This window comes from Stegastes partitus, unplaced genomic scaffold (genome assembly GCF_000690725.1).
Source record: "Stegastes partitus isolate 25-593 unplaced genomic scaffold, Stegastes_partitus-1.0.2 Scaffold912, whole genome shotgun sequence".
Classification (NCBI taxonomy): Eukaryota; Metazoa; Chordata; class Actinopteri; family Pomacentridae; genus Stegastes; species Stegastes partitus.
The window spans coordinates 212,183-235,962 of record NW_007578643.1 but is presented as its reverse complement, the minus strand read 5'-3'; the positions used below and the strand labels follow the sequence as shown (position 1 = coordinate 235,962).

Sequence of the window (23,780 nt, the reverse complement as noted above, 5' to 3'; positions counted from 1 at the left end):
TGTTGTACTTTAAAAGCTTGTGTAGACATTATTTCCCACTTAAATATAGTGGAGTGGATGTATAAGGCTGTATAAAAAGGAAATACTTAAGTAAAGTACACGTACCACAAAACTGTGCTTGAATACAGTATTTGAGTAAATAATCTTTCCACTTCTGCAGGAGCGACACTGGTTTTCTGGAGAGTTATGTTGAGTCATGTTGGAGAATATTGACCACACTCACCAGAATGAAGTCTGTCTGATACGTCGACAGCATGAAAACAGAGATGTTGTGGTCGGCCAGTGGTGCGATGACTGATTTAGCGATTTTGGTGACTCCGATGGGCTGCGAACTGGAAGCGTTGCCGCCACCCGACACCACGTTCAGGGCCAACCATGTGGCATCGGCAACACTGATGTGCTCGGACTGAGGCAGCTCTGTGAACCAAAACAAACAGGAAGAGTCGGTCGTACACTCATGCTGTTCTAAAGTTAAATAATAATAAGATTTGAGACTAGTTTGTTAATTGTGGCAGTAACACAGGGCGGTCTGTTTAATGCAGTGATTTAAACTGCAGCCAGTTCATTAAACTATTTATACTGGTTGTTCTGGACGTCTGCACAGGCGATGATACATTTTTCCGACTCCAGAAAAGAAACTGTTGTTAAAGTCCGTGAGGAGCGTGAGTAATGACTGTTCCTTATTTTTTCACGTGTACTACTTCCTGTTTTGCCATCTTTTATGCAGATGCTCCTTGTTTAAAGAAATGTGAAGCAACTCTGATTCACTACCTGGAAATACACGACTATTCACAGCTTCGATCCTCCACTCGATCAGTGAAACAGCAGCAGCCCACGTAGTAGAGAAGCTTGTAGTCAAGACTGTCTTCCTCACCCTGTCTGACCACACATTCTGGATCTTTGTGTCCAACATTTCTCAGCATTTTAAAGTCAGTTCATTCAGAGACAGAAACTAAAGACACAGTTAAACTTCTGGACCCCCAAACCTGCCAGCAGGTTTCTAAAGCATGCAATCTTTAAATGAAATAATGGCAAAATGACACCATATATTAGAGCTAGAAAAATTCTTAGTGCAACTGAGAAGTCAGAAGTGACTCAGCTGTGACCAAAGAGCAAATGATTAAAAATTCAGGGACTTTTTCACTGAACTGCAGGCAGTGCTAAAATAGAGCAGATCAGAGAAAAGTATGGAAACAAATTAAAAGTATAAGTACTAAAATATTTATAATATGTAGAGCTACAATTTTCCCCAGTATTGGTAACACTGGACGATACTTGGAAAAATGTTGTAAATTCTATGTTCGTTGAATTTTTGTAAAACACAATCAAATTCAACTTTTGCTTTTTCTTTTTTCTCTTGTTTTATGGCAGTATAACTGTGTTATACTGCAGGAGTTTACATTACAGTGAGAAATGAGCCTACAGTGAGTAAAAATGTGACAGGAGGGTTAAAAATAAATAAATTCTACTAGGACATTTATCTTTTGTAGAATCATTTGCTTTAAATATAAAACTGTAAAACTTTTGAAAGAAGAAATAGCACCTTTATTTTATTATTTGTTTAATAAGTAATAAAATGTGCTTTTTCATAAATCAAATAGACTCAGGGGTTCTTGCTGCAGCTTTACCTGATCTGGTGGTTGGACCAGTAGCTTCTGGTGGCTAATGTTAGCTGGTCTTGCTGTATAACAGACATTAATGAGTCAGTTTACTGGGTTCATGACTCCTTGTCACACCAACTTTTACCATTTGTCATTAAACTGACACTTGTAGCTGCAACTGTTTAATGATGTCTGGAGGAATCACTGCAGAGACACCGCAGCTTAGAGTGCTTCACACCAAGAAGAGGAACAAAATAATGAATCCCACAGGTTAGAAACTATCAACACTATACTGATGAATGCAATTAGCTGAAAACGTTTTTTTTGTTGTTGTTTAGTGTAAATATGGCAATATTTAGAGTTCTGGGGGGTTGTTACTATTTGATTAGTCACTTAATCAAGGAAATAATGAGCTCAATAAACTATAAAGGAAACAGTTGTGAATTGCGCCACTGATACTGATTAAAACTCAACAAAATAGTAACATCTAAGAGTATTGTTGTCAGTGCGCCACAGGACTTTAATATCAACAACATTTTAGCTTAATTATTAGCCAAACTCCACTTCAATGTAGTGCAGTTAATTTACAACCTTTAAACGTCAAGGGACCAGCTGTTCTGCAGTAATCTGATCAGACTGGATCAAATTTTGAAAATAGGTTTTTCGAAAGAGAAAAAAAGGGATTCTACAATCAGATTACATTCATCCAGTCCTGGGTTTTGAGTTGGATCAAACCTTCCACACGTGTTGTTCAAAACGTCTTTTAAGGACGGAGACACCTGTGATTGAATAAAATCTGGATTATCCTGATCCCCGTTTGAAGTTCGGAGTCAGGTGGATTTTAGATACGAAAATGTAGTTAAACTTACTAACTGGTCAAATAATATTTACATCATGTAGTAGCTTTACATTTATTATTAAGAATGTATTACTTTGCACTTAATTTGATAAGATATTACTGTAAATAATGAAGTAGCTAGAGTAGACATTAGGCTATAATAAAAGAAAAAAATATTTTGTGCCTGTAAAATAATCCCCCAAACTAACATATTAAACTTTAATTGTATAATTGGCTGTATATCAATAAACCATAGGAGATGAGTGTCAACATATTTGTGAGTAATAATATGTATGTATGTGCATTTGTTGTGGGTCAGATGAGGTTTGACTGTTTAAAAGAAATTCAAAATGAAAGAGGATGTTTTTATTGTTTTTCTGTGCCATTTTCTCTCTTCAAACCAAAAAAATTGGATTGAATTTGGTGATTTTGAAAAGTTTCTATCTGGAACAGGCTGACCCAACCCAGTGTTGCTTTGAAAACTTCTTCAAAAATGAGTCTAAATAGCAAAACATGGGACTTTCTGATCCACATTAAACTTTTTGAATAACTGAGCCCCATAGATTAATTAGGTATTTAACAATATTAAGGTAAGACTCAAACTACATGTTACATTACATTACATGTTAGTTTACACAGGTTACTGAGAATTAATTGGATTTTGTAACAACAAAGTTTCTAATGTTTCCTTCAGTATTAAGGCTTAATTGAACCAAATCAACACGCATATGGATTTCAAGTATACTGGCCATGTTAGGGGTCAAGAAAAAATATATTTTCAGTCCTTTTGGGGAGTTTTCCAAGTGTTGTCTTGCATTGCTTTCCTGAGTTTTACACTGTAGTTTGGTTGGACATAAAACAGGCACTAACACACTCCGAGCCAGTCACCAGTAGAAAATACCTGCGGCAGTTATGCAACAAATAGCCTGTAGTCTCCAGGGTAACCGAGGAGGGTCACCCTGGAAAAGGATGTGTAATGACATGGATTCACTCACTCAGCCAACCACAAAACACGGCGAGCGGCAGCTTGGCCTCACATCTATAATAACAAAGTGTGCTCAAACATTGGCAGTAGAAGCTACGTAGTGCCAGACAGAATCAGAGATTACACAATGTGATCTTTTCCTGCCGCCCGATCTATGGTTGCCACAGTGACTTTGACAGAGGCCCACCTTTAAAGCCTTCCTCGTCAACGATAATGGTATAGTCCTCCGGAGTCTCCGTCAAACTGAAAAACTTGCATCTGGAAGGGAAACAGAGAAGAAAAGAAAAACACAGCACAGATCAAACAGTGGACGCAGTATGTGAGAAGCCTGAGAAAAGCTGTACAAAGCTGGACCACATAAGTCATGTCAGCCTGTGCTCCCTGAAGCATAAACATCAAATAGTTTAAAGAATTAAAGAGACAGATTCATGTGAGAAGTTGCAATGACGAGACATGCAGGAACCAAAGCTAAACTGTCTGTAAATGTCGTCTTTATCGTTTAATGTTGAATATGAGGCTCATAACCAAGTCATAAAAAAAAGCACAGTGCTGTTCTGCTTCCAATATAAACCTCTCCGACACAGAGAGGGCCAGACCTTGCTGTGAGAGGAATCTCATTGATCCAGAGATGTTACTAAATACACAAACTTCAGGTTAAGACCTAAAAATGAGCTGAGGTCTCTATCAAGACAAGAGATCAGATTTACCTTGATAATATTAAAGGTATGTATATTTTAGGCAGTGTAGCCATGCGGTAATGGACTGGTACAAAGTCGACTGTAGTTAATCAGATTCTAAACTGATTATTTTCTTGATTGATTGAGAATTAATATCGGTTGTTTGGTGAATAAAATGTACGTCAGTGTGTTTTCTAAAGCCCAAGATGACATCCTCAAATGTCTTGTTTTGTCCACAACCCAAAGATGCTCAGTTTACTGTGACAGAGGAGTAAAGAAACCAGAAATTATTCAAATTTAAGAAGCTAAAATCAGAGAATTTAGACGTTTTTTGTAAATAATTACTCAAACCAATTAATCAATCTTCAAAATAGTTGACAGCAAATCAATTACTTATAGCAGCTCTACTTGTCAGCCCTGCACAAACCATAACTAGGCATTTTGCAGTTATTTGCATCCTTTCAACTGACAACTGCAACTTGCAATAATCAGGCCAATAACTTGCAAATGCAGATTGCCAGTAGAGACAAATGTTAAATAGAAACAAGATAGTGGTTCATGCTTTGAATACAAAATAGTTTACCTCATTTCACTTGTTTGGAGTCTACATGTTTATGTGAAACTGTTTTTAAGATGATGATGTGTCATATCATAAAAAGAGAATGGAATCAGTGCAAACACTCATACTGGATTTTCACTCACGATAGATTTTGACTTGAAAACTGTCAAGTACAGAACGCTATTGTGGTCAAATTCATGTGCTTGTTTACCTAAATCATGATCACATACTTCCTGATTTTGGTCAAAACTTACCAACTGCCAATTTGCCAATTTGATGGACTTCATGTCATCAAAGTTCTTGTAAAGCATCCAGTGTTTAAACCACAAGACTGTACATAAGAAAGTGACATAACCCCCCAGTCTATAAAGTAAAGTCAAAGCAGAAGTGACTTAAACCTGCATCCATTCTACCAGCCAGCAGGGGACGACTCCATTTGCAAAAAGAGGTCAGATTGTGTAGAAATCTATGAGAAAGTGACTACTTTTCATTTGATTTATTACCACAATAAACATTTTCCTTATGAGTTTGTGGTCTCAATCGCTAGTTTCAAGTCTTTTTCGTGACCGTGTGGTATTCATTTAGTAAATTATGATCCCATTTAGGGTAAAATAGACAATAAAGCAGGGTATTTTTCATCGTGAGGCTACCTTGTGAGGACCAAATCAGTACTGTGAAAAAAAAAAAAAGCTGGACAAATTTCCCACCTGAGACTTTAAAACTGTAGTCCACAAATCAATGAGTGACATAATGGCGGCTACTTCCATATTTTATACTGATTCTGTGGTTTAAACTACACTTGACATTTGAGAGGTTTGGGCTAGTATTTGTTGAAAAATGAGATTTTTCAATGCAAGTATCATTTTCATTGAATCAAAACACAGGGTTCACATTTGTAGCAGTATTTAAAAAATGACATCCACAGCAGACTCACTAGTTTTCCTGAAACGATTTTGATAAGACCATGTTTTTCTGAAATATTGTATGTCTCAACTGTCATTAGTCAGATGTGACCATTTCTGTGCTGACTTTGAAATCCAACTTTCAAGATTCAGTACATTAAACCAACGGTTTTGTCAGAAGCTGAAGGATGTTGTAAAAAAAAAAAAAAAACAGCCTGAAATCAAGCCCAACAAACTCTCGCTACCACAAAGGAAATCAACGCACTAGAAAAACAACACGCACCACACTCCTGTAATAATCACATTCTTTACAGGCCAGCTACTGAATGCTCACACTTCATATTTGGCTGAAAGGTGTGAAGAACGACAGCAGAATAACAGAAAGTCTCTCAGCAATTCTCTGTATGGGAGCAACAGCATTTCCTCTTGGAATTAAATGAGCTGTCAAGTGTCACTTTGGCTTGCAGGGTGTTTTGCAGAGCTAGAACATTAAAATGATTTGCGGTGAAGCTTTTGTCTCGTGCCCGGGCTGATAACACTCCTCTAATCGCTGTCATGTCATTATGAGAACTGCTTAATGACTGTACTTTATTCTTTGACTCTGTTCCATCCAGACTGACAATGAAATGGAAATCGCTGCAGAGATTTCACTGTATTACTCCCCACTGCGGGGGAGATCACTGAATATTTAGCCTGCATTGCTCGCATTCTATGTGCATGCTAGGAATTTCACAGGGAGCCTTTAAATGAGTTTGTATTGTCAGGTGCTGCACTACAACACCACCCACAACCTTTGACTAAATCACAGCAAATGTGTTAAAAAAACCAACTCAGGGAACATATTAATATTATGTTGATTTTTTATCTGCGTAAACACAAAACAATCCCAAACCAATCAGTCTTACATGAATTCATTTGGTTTGAGAGTTGAAATTTTACAATTTATCTTTAAATCTTTAATATTCATATTTAACCCCCTGAACCCCCAAATCTTCTGGCAGGTTTGAAAGGCATGTTACCTTAAAAAATTGCGTCATTTATCAGAGCCAAAAACATGAACAATCCTCAGATTTCCACTTTGCCGATGGTTTTTGAACTGTCTATGATGTGCCTTTCAGCCAAATAAACTTATATTTTATGAAAATCACTTGATTCTGCATGTCTCATGTAAAATATGCCAAAAATAAATAGTTAGTAGGAACTAGATTCTGTAAAAAACAAAAAAATTCTGTTCTTGTTGTTACATTTGTGAAGCCATCACTGGCTCAGCGGTAACCAACAGTCACAAGCGAAAAAATCAGAGAGTTTCTGACAAAATGAGGCTTATTTGCAGGCTGCAGAAACAAATTTAAAGTGTTTCGGTTCTCCTTACTTCTAGCCATGGTTTTGCCATTTCCATTGAGTTGCAAGACTTTATATTGCAGTGACAAATGAGTTTGTAGAAAGTAAAAAGGTAGCGGGACCAAAAAAATAAAATAAAAAAATGCCCAGAAACTGCTTGTAGTTCAGAGAGCTAAGGCTGGTTATCAAACATCAACACTTCAAGAAGGATTTTCCCAGTGGGAACTTGGAATCAAATACCCAATCAGAATCTCATATATTTCCTAGGGTATATTGGGATTTTTTAAAAAACCTTTAAAACCCTGTGTTATCAAAAGCACATGCCAAAGGCTGCTCTTTAAAAGATGCATTAATTGATTTTTTTGGCCATTTGGGGGCCGAGGGCCGAGCTGGAAACACAACGCTGATATAAACACCTCCTAAAATTTCACTAACTTCTTTGCACATCCTGCAGACAACATTAATTTGGAGCCATACCCTTTATCCATTATACACTTCACTATGTTCACCAGCTGAGTGCTATCTTGGTCTGTGTATTTAGCAGGTAGTCTGCTGCTGCTGCTGGAAACAAGGTTGACGACGGGTCAGAAAAGCAAAAGAAGCAACTAAAATAAGCCAAAAAGCTGCACAATGGTTATTCGATATAAGTGGGACTGTGTACTTTTGTTATTTGAGCTACTGTTTCTGTAAAAATAAAGAGTAGGGCAGCTTAAACACTTGCGCACATGGCAGTTTAGCATCTAAAAGAGAGTCATACTAAACAGTTTTTATATTCTCCTAACTATGGTACTGAATAAAGTAGAGCATTCATATCAGTATTGTATTCATACCAGAATTGTGGCCTATAATAGTTTTCCAATGATACACAGCCGTATTTATATGTAAGGATATATCTGCAGCAGACAAACATGAAATTTATTTTTAAAGACAACCACAGGGCATACATTTACCTCAGCAGGCTTAACTGTGAGGTATGTTACGTAATCCCCTCATGTCACGTTTGAATTGTTTTTCTTTGATGGAACTGCTCAGAGCATAGTTAGACTTTTTTCACAATTGCTAGATTTTCAGCTTTGGGTAGGCTGGGAGGTTTTAATTATTTCTTTAATCTTGTTTGTCTTTAAAATGAAAAACAAAAAAAAAAACTAATTAATTTTATGAATGCATGCATAAAAAGACAAGGAACATTTGATGAGACACTTGATGTAAAAACATCAGAACAAAAATAGATTCAAATTTTTTTTTTTTTTTAAAGCAAGCATGCATGCATCAGTGGAGAAAGGAGGCACAATACAGGTCTGCGTTAGTGATGAAAGAGCGCTGTTGTACGGGCCTATCAAAGGCTGAGGTGTGCCAAGGCTGTTGCTTCCAACAACATTAGCTGGAGGATGGGAGAGCAGACAGAAGAGTCAGGTCGAAGGAACTACACGGAAAATAAGAAAAATAGCTAGAAGAAGAGACAAGCTGCACAACCGGTGTCATCTAATGGACACTCATGTCCTGCAGTCAAACAATATGAACTTATGTAATCTTTGATGGACGGCTTCCATCACCGCCCAAACGTCCAGCCTACACAAGGTGCCCCACTTTAGGATTTGCCCCAAACTCCAAATCGTGTGTCCAAGTCTACCTGGGAAGACATGAATCCTTCGAGGTATCACAGAACTCTTTGGAAACTTCTCTGTCGCTGCTTTTCCAGAGAACATCCTACTTACAGTGACAAAAATTGAAACTGAACAGATGATCATGATCATATTGCTCAGTTGGCCTGATCACCTCCGTGGGGGGGATTTACAACAAAGACACAAAGCGAAAGCTGCAGCAAAATGCAAGTTCTTAACAAGCGCCAGTTTCATCCAGAAATGTAAAAAGTGTAGCCGTGTTCATAATGCATAATGACACCCACAGACGGGACACAAATCGTAAAGATAACAAACATGCACGCTGGAGATGTTGAAGCAGTCTGAGACCAGTTTGTTTCATTTTAAGTGGATGAAAATGTGACGCCTCCTGCTGTGAAAGAACCAGCTGAACAGCGTTTAACATAAGCAATCACTGCTCTTTTGTTGCAGATTCAACTGTTACAGACCTTACAGACCAAATGGAAATGTCAGTGTGTGATGAACTGCTACTAACAGCCAGTGTTATTTTAATCTCCGTTTAACATTTTGTATAAAATATTATGGCTCTTTTATATAGCCTTTGTGTTGCTTTTTTAAAAATCAAACTGCCATCTGCAAAATACAGAGACTTTTGATTTGTTTAGCTGTTGCTTTGATTAGTATGAAAGCAGCAGTAACATGCCACGACAAAAAATGTGGGTTTAACCCTCTGAACCCAAAAACCTGCCAGTAGATTGAAAAGGCATGTTCAGGTTTTTTTAATCACCAATATTCCACCACATATCAGAGGCAAAAACTGCAAAAATGTAAAGAATGATTGGATTTTCAACTTTCCAATAGTCTGTTACCATTACGTTACAATCCACTACTCATCTGTGACATGCTGCTCAGTTAGGGAAAGTATCTAATTGTGATATATCATTAAAATCCCATTATTCTATATCATTTATAAAATTGTAAAAAAATTGTGATTTGTAGTAAACAGATTCTGTAGAAAACAAACAATTGTACGCTTCTTGACAGAACTGTGAAGTCATGAGTGACTGAACTGTGAGTAACAATGGCATGACAAAAATTCTGGGACTTTTCAGCTGAGCAGCAAACTGTTTACCAAACGCAAATGGAAAAAAAAAATGCACGTAGTAAAGTATGTACAGTGTGACAGCCACCATTTCAATGGTAACACTAAATTCAGCCTTTTTCAGACATTAAAATGCAGCTAAAGCAGATATTATGCTAAAAGCTCAAAACGACCAGATGATTATATGAGACAGATGATACACTGATCACTGCAGTACTAAGTGTCTATATGTAGTTAAACATCCAACCAAGAGGAGCTGAAAGTCATGAGATTAGGTTGTTGAGTTGAAGACCAGAAACTATTTGATGACTTGATCAGCTGATTAGATTAGCAGGAAAAACTAGTCGGCCATTCTTGTATGTTTACATTTTTTCTAGCAAACATTTTCTGCTTCCAGCTTCCAGTGTCTTCCTCTTTTTTTTTAATATTATGAATTAAATGTCTTTTGGTTGGACTGGTGATTGAAAAAAATGTCTTTCTTTCTTTCTTTTATTTTTAAAGTTAGACAGCAAATATTCTATTAGTTTTCTCTGTCCATGTATTTTTATTGCAGCTAATTTTCTAGAATCACTGGTTTGAATAAAACTGTTTTTGCTATTTAAAACTAATATTTTTTTTTATTATTATTATTTGACAAACTGCTGGTTGATGAAATCTTTTTTTTTTTTTATTAATTGCAACTAATGTCTACATGTCTATTCCTGCATGAGCAAAATACTTGTGTAGTTTTGTATTATGATGTTAATGTTTTTGATAAGTTTCATTCTACCAATTTTCTATTTTTATTACTGCTTATTTTCCAGAATCCTTGGTTTAGGTATAAACCACTATATATATATATATATATATATACTGATCGTAACTAACGTCTGTGTGAAATTAGGCTAGTTTTGTGTATGAACTGTTGTACAAGCGAAATATTTGTGTGTGTGACTTTGCATTAGGATGTTGTTGTGTTGCATCAAAGACAGGTTACCCTGTGGAACGATAAAGCGTACATCCATCTAGATTAGACATATGAATAATCTGAAGATTAAGCAATAATGCAGCAGCAAGTGGTTGCAAGGCTACTTGAGTTAATTATAATTGCATGAAGTAATCAGTAATCTGAAAGCTCTGTGTTTTATCAGTAACTTCTCCTCAGCACAAAGGCACCGTTGATTACCAGCTTTCTGCCACACTTGGACTGACTTTGCCTGTTGTAAAATCGCCAGGGCAGCCATAGTGCGAAATAATTTGCTTGTGCTGATTGTAATAGACTATAAACAGACACACACACACAAACAGAGCAGTGGCAAGTGTTTGCAGGCCTGTTGTCATGTCACTGCCTGGCTATTTAAATTGAAAGTTTTCTGAGGCTGACTGGCAGTTATTACCCACTTTACTGGACACAATCCAGCGTGTGGACTGTAAATGTCGTCTGCTGCTGGTTCAAGTTTGTCTGATATGGTCATAGATGTAAAACACACACACACACACACACACACACACACACTCACACACACACCCCTGCTGGCGTCGACCCAGCTACAGATGGCACAAAGCTACAAAATGACACTACAGAACAAGGATAGGCCTGGAAACTGGTGGCTGCTCTCAAAATAAACACGCACAGTGGCAAAAAATAAATGCATTAACACAACACCAACAAGCAGGAACAGAAAACACACAAGTACGTGCAGCCTCCAGGACTAGTTTGCTATAATGTTAACAGCAGCAGCAACAGCAGCAGCAGCAGCAGCAGCAGCGCCTTTACAGTAAACAGCACACCGGAGCAGGTGAAAAACACGAGTCACTGTGTGCTTCTAATCAACCACGACGTCCACGAAGTTACGTTACCTTGTTTTGGAGGCCAAGAAGGCGAGTTTTATTAATCCGTGAGTGCAAATCTGGATCCCCTCTTTCTCTATACTCGCCACTTTCAAGCTGTGCTCTAAAATGTGAAGCTCCATCTTTTACGTCTTCTCATTTGAGGAGCGACTAAAAAAATGTTAAAAATTACAAACAAACAAACAAAAAAAAACTAAACACTTTCAAACGGGATGCATAAATAAATAAATACACGCACACGGGCAGGCTAAGGCGTATTAAACAGAGAAAGAAATGGGGAGGCAGGGTGGAATAAAGAAAGCAAAGAGGTAAAAACGGAGCTGCCGTCAAACCTGCGCACAACCCGAGCACGGTGCTGAGAGCAGATTTTCAGAATAAAAGCCCCCTTCCCAGCTACGTGCAAAGAAATTGCTGCATTTGTATTTCCTTTTCTACGCCCCTATACCAAGTCCAATTGTTAAAGGACCAATTCAGCTCATTTAATGCAGTTTTCCACTTGCCACTTTAGCCCCTACATTGTGCCTGAAATGTTATTAATGCATCAAAATGACATTATTTCTTTCATTAAGGTTATATTTTAGAATAACTGCCAAAGAGATAGTCCCTTTATTTTGTATACAATGTAAATCATTTTAATTAAACAGGGATATTAGACGTACCAAACACACACACACAGTATTGCCCCTAAATGTCATTGCTAATTAACAAATACATAACAAACTGCAACCATTTTTTGATTACAAGAAATGTTTAAGTTATCACTGCAGACATAAAGTTGTGCATATTTGCGTGTTATGACTGTTTGATCAAGATAAAATTAGTTGTAAACAAATATAATCTTGACAATACAGCGAATAGCTTTTGACAAATAATTACATTTTGGCAGAATTGTGTGGCTCTTATGTTATATCAGTCATTTCAGAAAAAAAAACTGCTAGCAGTGAATCCTGTAGGTGTGTTTATTTGCTTTCTGCCTGTGGGTTGGCTTCAGTTAGCATATTAGCATACGTTCAATTAGCAGAGGTAACCATTATTTTCTCAAAAGATAATTGGTCAGCTATGTTTGAAATATCATGAAAGCCTTTAAAATTGCTTAGCACTGCTCTGGTGATATTTTGAGCCTCTTCAGAAACTCAACTGACCACATTTGTAAGATAAGTATGACTCTCCAGCGTCCAGGTAGCTAGCTAGCTATATTAGTCCTGCTGATTGCCTCACAATTGTTAAGCGCCAAGAAATAGTGTGGCTAATAATAACTCGGTAAAATGATTAATTTTACTTCATGCTTTTGTTTTTGCACAGAGTAAATTAACAAGACTTCATTTTAGAGATGCTAGCAAATAATTTTTGTTGCCAGTTAACCAAGACAGTTTGCTTGTTATCGGTGAACCAATCCAGTGTTTACAGACTTTGTGCTATGCTAAGCCAAGCGAGCTTTATTTCCCTCACATGCCCATTTCAGCTAAGTCTGCTCTTTGAAAACAGTGTTTTGAAGATATTTCTTGAATCTGCAAGAACTCTTCTGGCTATTTATTAATTGTCTGAAAGCAAGTAAAGGAGCAACATTTCAGAAAATGGATTAGATAATTATTAGTAGTAACTATTTAGTTTTTTTTTTCTTTTTAGCAAAAATGGCAAACATCAACTATATTCAGCGTCTCCACTATGAGAATAGGCCTTTGTTGTACTGTCTCTATTTTAGTAAACTGTGTGTGTTTGAAGACTCGACCTAAGAAGTATCCAACACATTTTTGAGTTTTGGGTAATAATGGAACATCCATTACACAATATATATAACCTTTAATGATTTGTGCTTATTTGTATCATTACAGGCCTGTGTACTGGTAAATGGAATGATATGCTATTTCATAGGTCTGCAGTTTCCTAAAACTTCTCACAGGAGGTATAGTCAAGCACTAATTATAAGGTAAATAGAGAGTTTTCTAAGTATCAAAAGTGATTTTGCTTGAGCTGCTGCACTTATACAAAATCTGCAGAAAATATAGTCTAACAGCTTAGCAAGCATGTCAAAACTAAACCATTAACAAAATTCTGGTGATGGCCTTGCTGAGGTTAATACAACCATGTCTGGGGTGCATAAACAGAACAAAAGTTCCCTTATTGATTTGAATGGAAATGTGTTTACTGTGGTTTACATTGGTGTACCTTTATTGTGAAGGCTAGCTGTGGGAGCGGAAGTGAGTGTGTGAGCAGCTCACAGCAGCTTGTCTAACCTGTTAAATAGGAGAGCAAAGGACCGCTGGTCCCCATGTTTGCTCTCCGACTGGAATAGTTAGCAGCTGGTCGGAGTGAAACAAACAACTTGCCATTCAAACGAAGGGGGCGGGTCTGTAGAGGAGCGGGGCATCATGGGAAATGCAGTTTGTCAGTTCTGCAGTGACGTGTGCTGCACATTTAGTTTATTAATAAACAAAGATAATAAGTGTAGGAATAGATATCTGCATCGAGTGAATGATTCTTTTCCATTCAGGTGCCCCAGTACGATATACTAGTGATCCAGTATGCCCAGTTGCATGACCCTGCAAATGAGATACCTAAAATGGAATTCAGTCATTATTATGTATGTTTCATTAAACCTCCATAATGTTGCATGTTAGGATGTCTGTGGCTTTTTGCAGCCTTTTGTTGTACTTACAACAACCTTTAGGGAACCACAAAAACAAAGAAAAGACTCCACTACTTCCCAGTGGTGTAAATTTGTGCATTTTAGCAGCAGAGGTGACAAGCCCAACACTATCTAGAGTAGACAGAATATAATATGTTTCCTTATTGTCATTGCACAATGAATCTGAGCAGCCTTCTTTTCAGGGCATTCACACAATCAGACAAAACAAGTACAGGAAGCAATGTACAAATGTAAAATACAGGAAATACAATATATATACGTGTAACTTATGAAAACAGTGATAAAGGTTATTTTTATAAGGACAGCTCATTTGATGTATTAAGAACACTATAAAAACTGTAGTTTAACTGATGTTGCACATTGCTGCACATTTATGAAAATGTAATGGCTTACAGTCGAGCAAAAGTGTACATACATTTACATACAAGCTGCAGGAAATAAACAAATGTACAGATTCACTATATAAAGAGAAGGTGCTGCATAAAAATAGAAGGTGCAAAGAATGTAGAGCATTTCCAGATTCTGTAAATTTAACAATGAGGAAGCTGCTAATAAATTGCTGCAGGTCCAGACAGTGTTTGGCAGAGTTTAGTTCTTTATTTGTCGGTAAAGGCTGTTTTTGAGTCTATTTAAGTTTAAGTCTATTTAGGTGAAATCCAATTTTGGAAATGACATATAAAATAAAACATAAAATGCGCTAAAATGTTTATATATTTCATACTATACCTTGCATATGTGACATTTTAAAACAAGTTGTGTGAATATTTTTGTAAATATGTACACACAGATATACAAAAAAAAAAGTGAGAACATGACGGAAACTATAGTTGCTTTGATAATTTTACTACCACTCCTAATATAAGGAGTGATAAACAGGCGTAAATATGAAACAATTGTAAGGTAGGCCTCCATAAAGTGTAGTTTATATAGAATAAATCGATTCTGATACACACATACACACACTATACAACACCAATGCATAGAAATAAGAAAAAGACACCATGTTACATAAGCAATAAACACAGAGTATTGTTAAAAATATGATTAGTAGGACTTGTGCAGTACTACAGATTATAATATAATAACTGAACATACAGAATATGTACAATGCTATGTAATGGTTGTTCCAGTGTTTATAATCACATATGTTATTTTATATCTATAATCTGCCTTTCTGTTCTTGAGGTATACCAGTGGTCAACATACTCTGAGGAACACTGATGCTACACATAAAGAGGCGGCCATGTTTGCACTGAGCTGCAGTTTACACACTTATGTCCAATTAGCAATTATCACCAGGTGAGTGGCGAAGAAAACAACTGTTTGCTTCCACATCACAAGTGAATCAGCACAGACGTTGCTGTTTGTCTGTGCACCTTTTGAGTAGTGATGTCGGGGAAGAAGCTGCATGTTTTTCAAAGTTTAATTCACAGTAATTGGCCTCCTGTTGCGTCTCCAGTGTTGGAGCTGGTCTGCGTGAATGATGACCCCTTGCTGTGAGGCCGCAGAGGAAATGCAAGTATTTACAGCTTGGCAGGATGCAATTAAATTTACTACACTGAGCTAGTGGGAAAACAACAACCTTTAAAATATCTCCACCTACATCCTCAACAAGTTCATCTACAGTGACCTCGGTTGTTCGTAATTACTGAACAGCTTGTCTGCTTTACTGGCACTGATACGTCTTTGATCCACACTTTAGCTCCAACCACCAACTAGATGACAGCAGGGAACTGCTCAAGACCTCTTTTAGCCTTTAAATCCTCATGTTCATGTTGCCTCATTTGTCTTATGGTGATTTGATGAATTGCTAAGTTGAGAGTTTGCACCACTTAAGTACAATAATGCAGCTCCTGTATTATTAGTCCTCTTTCATGAGCCCTGTGTCTAAAACAAGCATTAAAAGCTTTATTAATTCAGTATATATTCCTAAATAAATCCCTGTTTAATCAAATAACCTGATAGGAACTGATGCAACGACAAAGTACATACACTTAATACAGAAAGTTGAAGGTTGCACAATCAGTCAGGACCTAATGGATATTTTTGTAAATTTTTGGGAGCAAAATAAGTCAAATGAGGAATGCACTGTACTGTAAAAATAAAATAAAAATAAAATAAATAAAATAAAAAAATGAAATTTTCCTTTTAATTTACAGTTTCTGTCAATCTTTATTTATATAAATATTATTTATATTTTTTTTACAGAATATATGAAAATATCACTTAAATAAAAAAAGCATTAATTTGCACATTAATTGTAAAACAATGAGAAAAACATGTAATTGTGAAAAATCATTAAATTTTTTTTCAAAAGAATTTTAAAAAAATCTAAATATATTTACAAATTTATCTTAGCTTTAGTTGACACTGTAACATTTAAGCTTAATACTGTAAATGTATTGGTTTAATGAGATACAATTATTGACAATAACCATATAAAAAAAAGCATTGGTGCTTTAATTTTCCAAATATTTGTTTGGAATATGAGAAATATCTTGTATTATTACAGAACTTTTTACAACAAAACTGCAGAAATTTTATGTGTTCATCAGTGTATTATATCTATAAGCGCTAGCATTCCTTGAAAATACATCATTTTTAGCATGATGCATATATGTCATCACTGTATCTATTTATTATATATATTAATATTGCACAAATCATTTTTAAAGGCAAAAAACACACCCAGTAATGTATTTTAATCATAGAAAATTTGTCTTTTAGTTGTTTTCTTTTTTTTTTGAGTATTTTATAGGCAAAACAGCTGCCAGAATATTATTGTATTTTTACGTTTTTTTGGTGGGTTTTTTTTGTTTTTTTGTTTTGTTTTGTTTTGTTTTGTTTTTACAGTGAAATCCAATGTCTTTCTTTCTGAGGTCTCTTCTCTAGCTGAGGGCCTCTGCTTGCTATAACGTTTCCAGCTAAGGCTCTAATTGCAGGAACAATTAGTTGTAGCAACCCACGACAAACTATTAATTAGGCAAACAAGGACAGAGATAACTGGGAGCACAGCGTCGACACATTTGAACTGGAAAAAACATGCGTCCCTCGTGACAAACAACTAACTCACTGCTAATCTTCAGATGGGAATTAAAAAGAAAATGTAGACACAAATACACAAACAATAACTTGAGGACATTCTATTTAGTACCATTTAATATCATTTATTAAGAGATTTTATAGACAGAAACATTCAGCAACCATTGGTCCTTTGTGTGATTCTCCTTCTTATATAATAATAACAATACTAATACTACTAAAAAATAAATAAATAATAATAATAAAAAAAAATATACTGGTGAGTTAAAACTGTGAAATGTATTTGTGCATCTTGACAGACACCTCATGTATATTGACGACCTCCTCGCAGATTATTATATATGAGTTAGTTACCATTATTTGGATGTTTCCGCAAGTACAAACAAGATTCCCTTGTGTAGGAAGATTGGAAATATTAAACACAGAATATAGATTATATTTTAAATATTATATTAGATATACAGACAAGAGTCTTCGGTGGATGGAACTGAGGTCTTTATTTACTTTTCATATATGATTTATACTTTATGACACACTGATGACTTGGAAGTGGAGCTTTTTTATAGTGTTGTGCCTGTAAGAGGATAAACAGACCTGAACTCAGTGCAATATCAAAGCATTAATACTTAAATAGTGGCCTGGTCAATAAGTCGACACCTTCATGCACCGACTTACTTAAGGTTTTCTCTCCTCTCTTCTTTAAAGCTCTCGTTGTGACTCGAACGGCCGCTGATATTAGCTCGGCTTCAGCTGGATAAAGGCATAAGTGTTAATGCCTGTTCCAGATGACTTCTCTGAGAGCAGGTGGGTTGAAATGGCGCTTCCCTTTTTAAAGCCTCCGTAAATGATCCCAAACCCTGCTCCATTATGTTGACTGCACCCCGACGTCTCTCCAACAACTCGCTGTCTTTTGTGTGTGCGTGCGTGCGTGTGTGTGTGTGTGTGTGTGTGTGTGTGTGTGTGTGTTTTGTAGTTTCAGTGTAATGAATCGTACAAATGGGCCCGAGGATAGCAGCATGCACTTTCACACCTGTGTAAACTCAAGGAGTGGCACCTTTTCCAGCTCTCTTGGAACACCTACAGTAAGTCTGCAGATTTGGCTGCAGGTAATAACTCATAATGTTTAACGCTGTGATGTTAAAACAAAAGCAGAGCTGACTGTTTGCTAAACTGCTGAGTCTGAACATCAACTATCCAGCTACTGCTTCGCAAATTTAACTAAGCAAATCAGACCCATCTGCTTTGAATTTCTGCACAAGTTGCAGTTGTGTGTGATACGTTTCATACTCTTTATGTTTGATCATGAATGCCTCTCCAGTGCTTATGATAAGATGTCATTTCCCTGTTCTAAGTGCAAATAAACACACATCATTTACATTTGCAAAGACCAAACGTCAGTGTCCAATTTAACAAACCTGCTTGTACCTGCAGAGCTCAGTACCCCAACAAACCTTATACTGAAAAAAAGACAATTATTGGATAAATTCAAATTAAATGTTTCAATAAGTAACAAACTAACAGTTAATAGTATTGCCACTAGTTTAAGTTGGATATACTTGAATCACTTTATTTCTTTTAAAGCAACAGTTTACATGGCTGCAACTTGATTTTAGGAAAATCAGCTTGAAGTTTCCTATTTTTCCAGCTTATGTATGTAAATGTAAAACATGATCTGTCATCAGACTTATCATTTTTAATTGTTCTTTACGCTGTAATCATCCTCAATGGTTGAGCTGCAGCAGAAAGTTTTGAAGAAACATGGACACACACTGCTAAAGGAGCAACAAACATCATTTTTGCACTTTTACCAAAATTAGATTATAACATCTTAAAAGGACAAAGTGTAACTTCAAGCAAATAGAATCCACAAAACTTTGTTAGCAATGGTGCCGTAAGGGTTTTTATTAAAACCACTGGAACACTGCAACAATCAAAAAACTGTAAAAACAGTGAAAATAACTGCAAACATCTGCAAACAATATTTTTTAAGCTGATTTAACTACAGTCACACTTTTTTTAACAACATGTAAATTAATAATAATGATTATTTACTAGATGTAATTTAACAAAATAGGAAAAATCTGTAAAATAAATGGCAAAAACAAATAGCTACCATTGTTTCAAACCTAATATGTGGATGTTTTTTTTTTAAATCAAATATGTAAAATAATATTTTGTCTTATTTAAATACAGTAAAAACTGTGTAATTTTACATTAAATGTTGTTAAAGAATAAATTACCATTTGTGAAAATACAGATTTTTTTAATATGAACATTATTTTCTTTTCTTTTTTTTTTGTAGCGTCAGCATGTAAATTAATATTTTTTCCTGTGCTTTTACAAGTTATCTTCAATTTAATAAAACTGGAAAATATGTACAACAATAGAAAATTAAAAATTCCAGGTAAAAAAAATATTTTTTTGCAGTGTAGAAACATAGCACTACAAAATGAGGCTGCGTCATTTCCATTGATCATAAAACTGGTGAGTGTGTTGAATATTTACCTGGAAAGTGCAGCTTTAGACACAGTCTCAAAAACTGATTAATTTCAATGATGCAAAATCAGCCCCAGTCCTTGCTGACCTTAGAAACATTTTTGCAGGTAAAAAGATGTAACAAAGCTTTGTCTCATTCTTTATGCAGTATTTGGATCTGTCAAACCCTGCTGCACTCAGACATTAACACATAACGTAAAGTCTGTCAGAGTTCAGTGTTTAGGTTTAGGTGATGGCACTGAAAGTGGCTCCCAGAGTCTTTCTCACACCACTTCTTGTGTTGTAACTAACTGCTGCACATCCACAACAAAACAACACCAGAATGGGATGTGAATAAAAATCTGGCTTTGTTTACTCGCCAGTTAAAGTTGCATCATATGAAATGTGGCAGTCAAGCAGCAACAAGCCCCCAGACTCTGTGTTTTGTGCATCACAACCGAGCAGCTCTGTATTCTTGAGTGGACAGACGTGATGCCAAAGAGACAGACTGACAGAGAGCGAATAAACAACTTGGAAAGAAATTCCTCCACAAGGTCACAAATATCAACTTGGCATTGTCTGCCATTTGTGTTTCCAAGACAAAAAGATCAGAAATCCAAGAGTTCACTGAGGAAATGATGCTGCAGTCAACAGAAAGAAACAGTTCACATATTTACTATCCTTTTTTCACCACAGACAAACCTTTCACATGATTGTCTTATTCATAAATGTCCTGCATCAGGTTGTAATCTGATGGCAATGGTACACAGGAGGAGCTACAGATAATGTCATAATGGATATATACTCACTCATGAATATACTGGTAATTTATTGTGAGTGCAAGTTTTCATGCAACACTTGGATAAACAGAACCACAGCTTACGATTGTGCAGCACTGTTCTGTGACAAACTGCAGTCAGGAAACTCTCTTGAAACCGCTGCTCCGGTTCACTTCCAACAATAACGTGGTGATTTCTTGAGTTGCCTCCAGAACCCATGAATGTGGCCGAAGTCCCAGACGACTGCGCTCAGATTCTTTGTGTTTATTAGAGAGACTCGGCCTACTGAGTAATGTACTGTATAATTATATGGGTTTGATTTCCGACCACGGAGCTTAATCTGTGGAATGACTTGCTGGCATCAGTTTGTGGACTTAGAGGCAAAGTGAATGATTGGCGCAGTGACTATGAGGAAAAGAACATCTGGTCGATTCAAGGCCTTTATTGGTCACAAACACAGTTATACATGGTATAACGCGCAGTGAAATGCTTTGCATACCTGTTCCACACCGAAAAAATAACAAGAGGATAAATAAAAAGAAAAAACCACAAGAAATTATATATATGTGTATGTGTGTGTGTGTGTGTGTGTATACACATATATACACACACATATATATATAGAGAGAGAGGGATAAAAAAAAGAAATAAAAAAAAAAAAAATTTTCAAACAATGTAAAAGGAGATGGAGTAAATAAAGAAAATAATACTATATACATGACTACAAATGTAGAAATGTCCATTTTGATACTCCTGTAGTTGTAGCCAGAATTTCATCATCTTTGAAGAAAAAGGTGTTTGTCACAGATACAGCTTGATATCATTTGGGTCAATGTTGGACATATTTAAAAGTCAAGAAACAAACAAAAAGTGACCTCAGCACTGGCCTAATGTTGGCTTTGGAGTGATTTAAATTTGCGTACAGGCAAATGCAGTATGACTCACCTTTAGCAAAACAGGATTGAAATAAAGCAGCAACCTCCATGTCTGCAAATATGAAGTCAACAAATACTAGGAAATTAAATGCTTTTATTACAAAAAACACAGTTGTATGCTTTTTAAAAAAAACAAACAAAAAAAAACAGTTTTTATCTGTAATTTTATATATATATACATCTACAGATAATACAATTCTGCCCATTTTGTTTAATTACAAGTTAAAAAAGGCATTGATTTACATGTTGACTGTAAAAACAAACAAACAAAAAATCCAAAAATTGTAAATAACCACATCAAAAACCTTTAATTTTATAACTAACAATTTGTTCATTTGTTAAACTGCAAACCTATTGCACTACATAAAATTTTAAATATTACAGATATCTGTATATTATCCATCCATTATCTATACACCGCTTAGTCCTCACTAGGGTCAGGGTGAAGAAAGAACATGCAAATTCCATGCCCACGTAGAAAGATCCACCAGCACGCGAACCAGCAACCTTCTTGCTGCATAGAGTGCTAACCACTGATCCACCTTGCAGCCCATGTTTGTATATTATGANGTAGAAAGATCCACCAGCACGCGAACCAGCAACCTTCTTGCTGCATAGAGTGCTAACCACTGATCCACCTTGCAGCCCATGTTTGTATATTATGATTTTAAAAATGCTAAATTTTTCAACTGCTATTTCACAGATTTTCCCTGTTTTGTTTCATTACGGACAACAGCTAATAAAATCATTGGAAAAAAGTAAGAATTTACTTGTTAGCTGTGAAAGAAAACTGGCAAAAAACTGTAAATCTATTTAAAATAAATCTGTATTTTTACAAATAGTATACTGATCTTTTACAGTGTTTGACTGTGTGGCGAGGTTAGACCAAGGGGGGAGTGGGGCGCAGGAGAGAGTAATGAAATGAAATGAATGAATGAATGAAATGAAAAATACTTTATTTATCCCAGAAGGGAAATTCAATAATACGTGAGCTGTACCAGTATCTAAAGAACCCGACACCGCCACCTGGGGACTCTCACCCCAGGAACTACAAGTTAAATGTGAACTACCACAATTAGTCACACAGGTCACAAAGGTCACACAAGTTCGTTTGCTGAGAGAAGACAGAGATGTGGTTCAAATCCAAAGAAATTGCAGTTTATTGAATATTTGATGGAATGGTTGATTAGTAACTAGATTTCTGGAGTGCCTGCGGGAGAAGAAACCTAAAAGCCAGTACAAAACAAATCAAACCATCGAAATGCACAAAGATATTTATTTAATTAATGTAATTCTGTTTAACAATAAAACTATTTTAAAAATTAAAGCTGCAAGCAGTGTTGGTCGGGTCCTCGGTCCGCGTTGCAACCTCATGCCGTCTGACCTCCATTTTGACACAATTTAAACATGCTTTAAGTTGAAGGAGCCATTTTTCTCTCTGCTCAGCCTCAGACTGTCAGTGAGTCACATGACCAGCTGCACTGAGCTGCCAATCAGCATTAAAGCTGCAGGTGATGATGTCATCGTTCTTCATGCCCCTGGCTGAGAGAGCTGAGAGTTTTACTCACTATAACTCTCCCATACAGCCACAATTTTCACCAAATGTGTGTAAAAACAGCATATTTTTGTAGGAAGTCTTGCTAGGAAGCCTTCAGTGTCATTTTTAAAGCTGTAGGACCTTTAGTTTTTTGTGTAGATGACCAACTGACACAGCATGTCGGCACATGCCCCATAGACACCCATACAATGTATAAGCCGAGGCTGCGGCAGCGCATCAACTTTAACGGCTCGCCATTCGAAAACCGGTTGAGAAATGCCAAATCCCTTCAGAACTTTTGTACATCAAAGCCTTCTGTCTCCTGTGCTATTTTTAAGTTGGTATGATTTACGGTGTCAGACAAGATTTTTTCCCAAAAGATGTTTTCACTCATTTTTTAATTTGAAAGGCAAATTGTGGACTTCCTGTTTGAGATAGGTCAGGGATGTCAGTGCTAGATTTGTGGGTCTCATTGAGACGAACGTTTTGATGTTGGTTTGATCTCTGTACGACATTCCTACTGGGCGCTTGGGCAGTTTGTGTGTTTTTCTGTAGCTAGGTGGCGCTAGAGAGCATTTCCTTTTTTTTCATTTTATCAAATTTTTTGCCAATTCGGAGGTGCGTGCCAATTTTGGTGAGTTTTTGAGCGTGTTTAGGGGGTCTAATTCAGGGTTTTGCGTTGGTCAGGGAAATAGGAAGAAAGAAATGAAGCGGGAACAATAGGATTCTTGCCCTGTGGGCAAGAATGCACCTTCATGTCTTTTGTAATTTAATAACATCTGCCAGCCGCTTTTAAATTTGACTGAATGTGGGTAGTGCTGATTTCCCATCCATTTAGTTTATTGTTGAGGGTAAAACAACACTTAATTTCCTCTTTGAAAGGCAGAACAAGACAAGCTGATATATACATTTTTTAAAATCAGTTTTAT

At 36.3% G+C, this 23,780-nt stretch overlaps 1 protein-coding gene across 2 annotated transcripts in view; it reads right to left on the bottom strand.

Annotated features, from left to right (window-relative positions):
- The window catches only part of castor2 (cytosolic arginine sensor for mTORC1 subunit 2), a 32,521-nt gene extending 20,757 nt beyond the window's left edge, over positions 1 to 11,764 (bottom strand). For both annotated transcript variants that reach the window (XM_008293784.1, XM_008293785.1), the window contains exons 1-3: positions 11,446 to 11,764; positions 3,612 to 3,682; positions 224 to 417 (exon numbers count right to left, since the gene is read on the bottom strand). In XM_008293784.1, coding sequence (XP_008292006.1) covers positions 224 to 417; positions 3,612 to 3,682; positions 11,446 to 11,558 — 378 coding nt within the window. In that variant the 5' untranslated portion in view covers positions 11,559 to 11,764. The remainder of the gene's footprint in view (positions 1 to 223; positions 418 to 3,611; positions 3,683 to 11,445) is intronic.
- Positions 11,765 to 23,780: the final 12,016 nt, after the last annotated feature.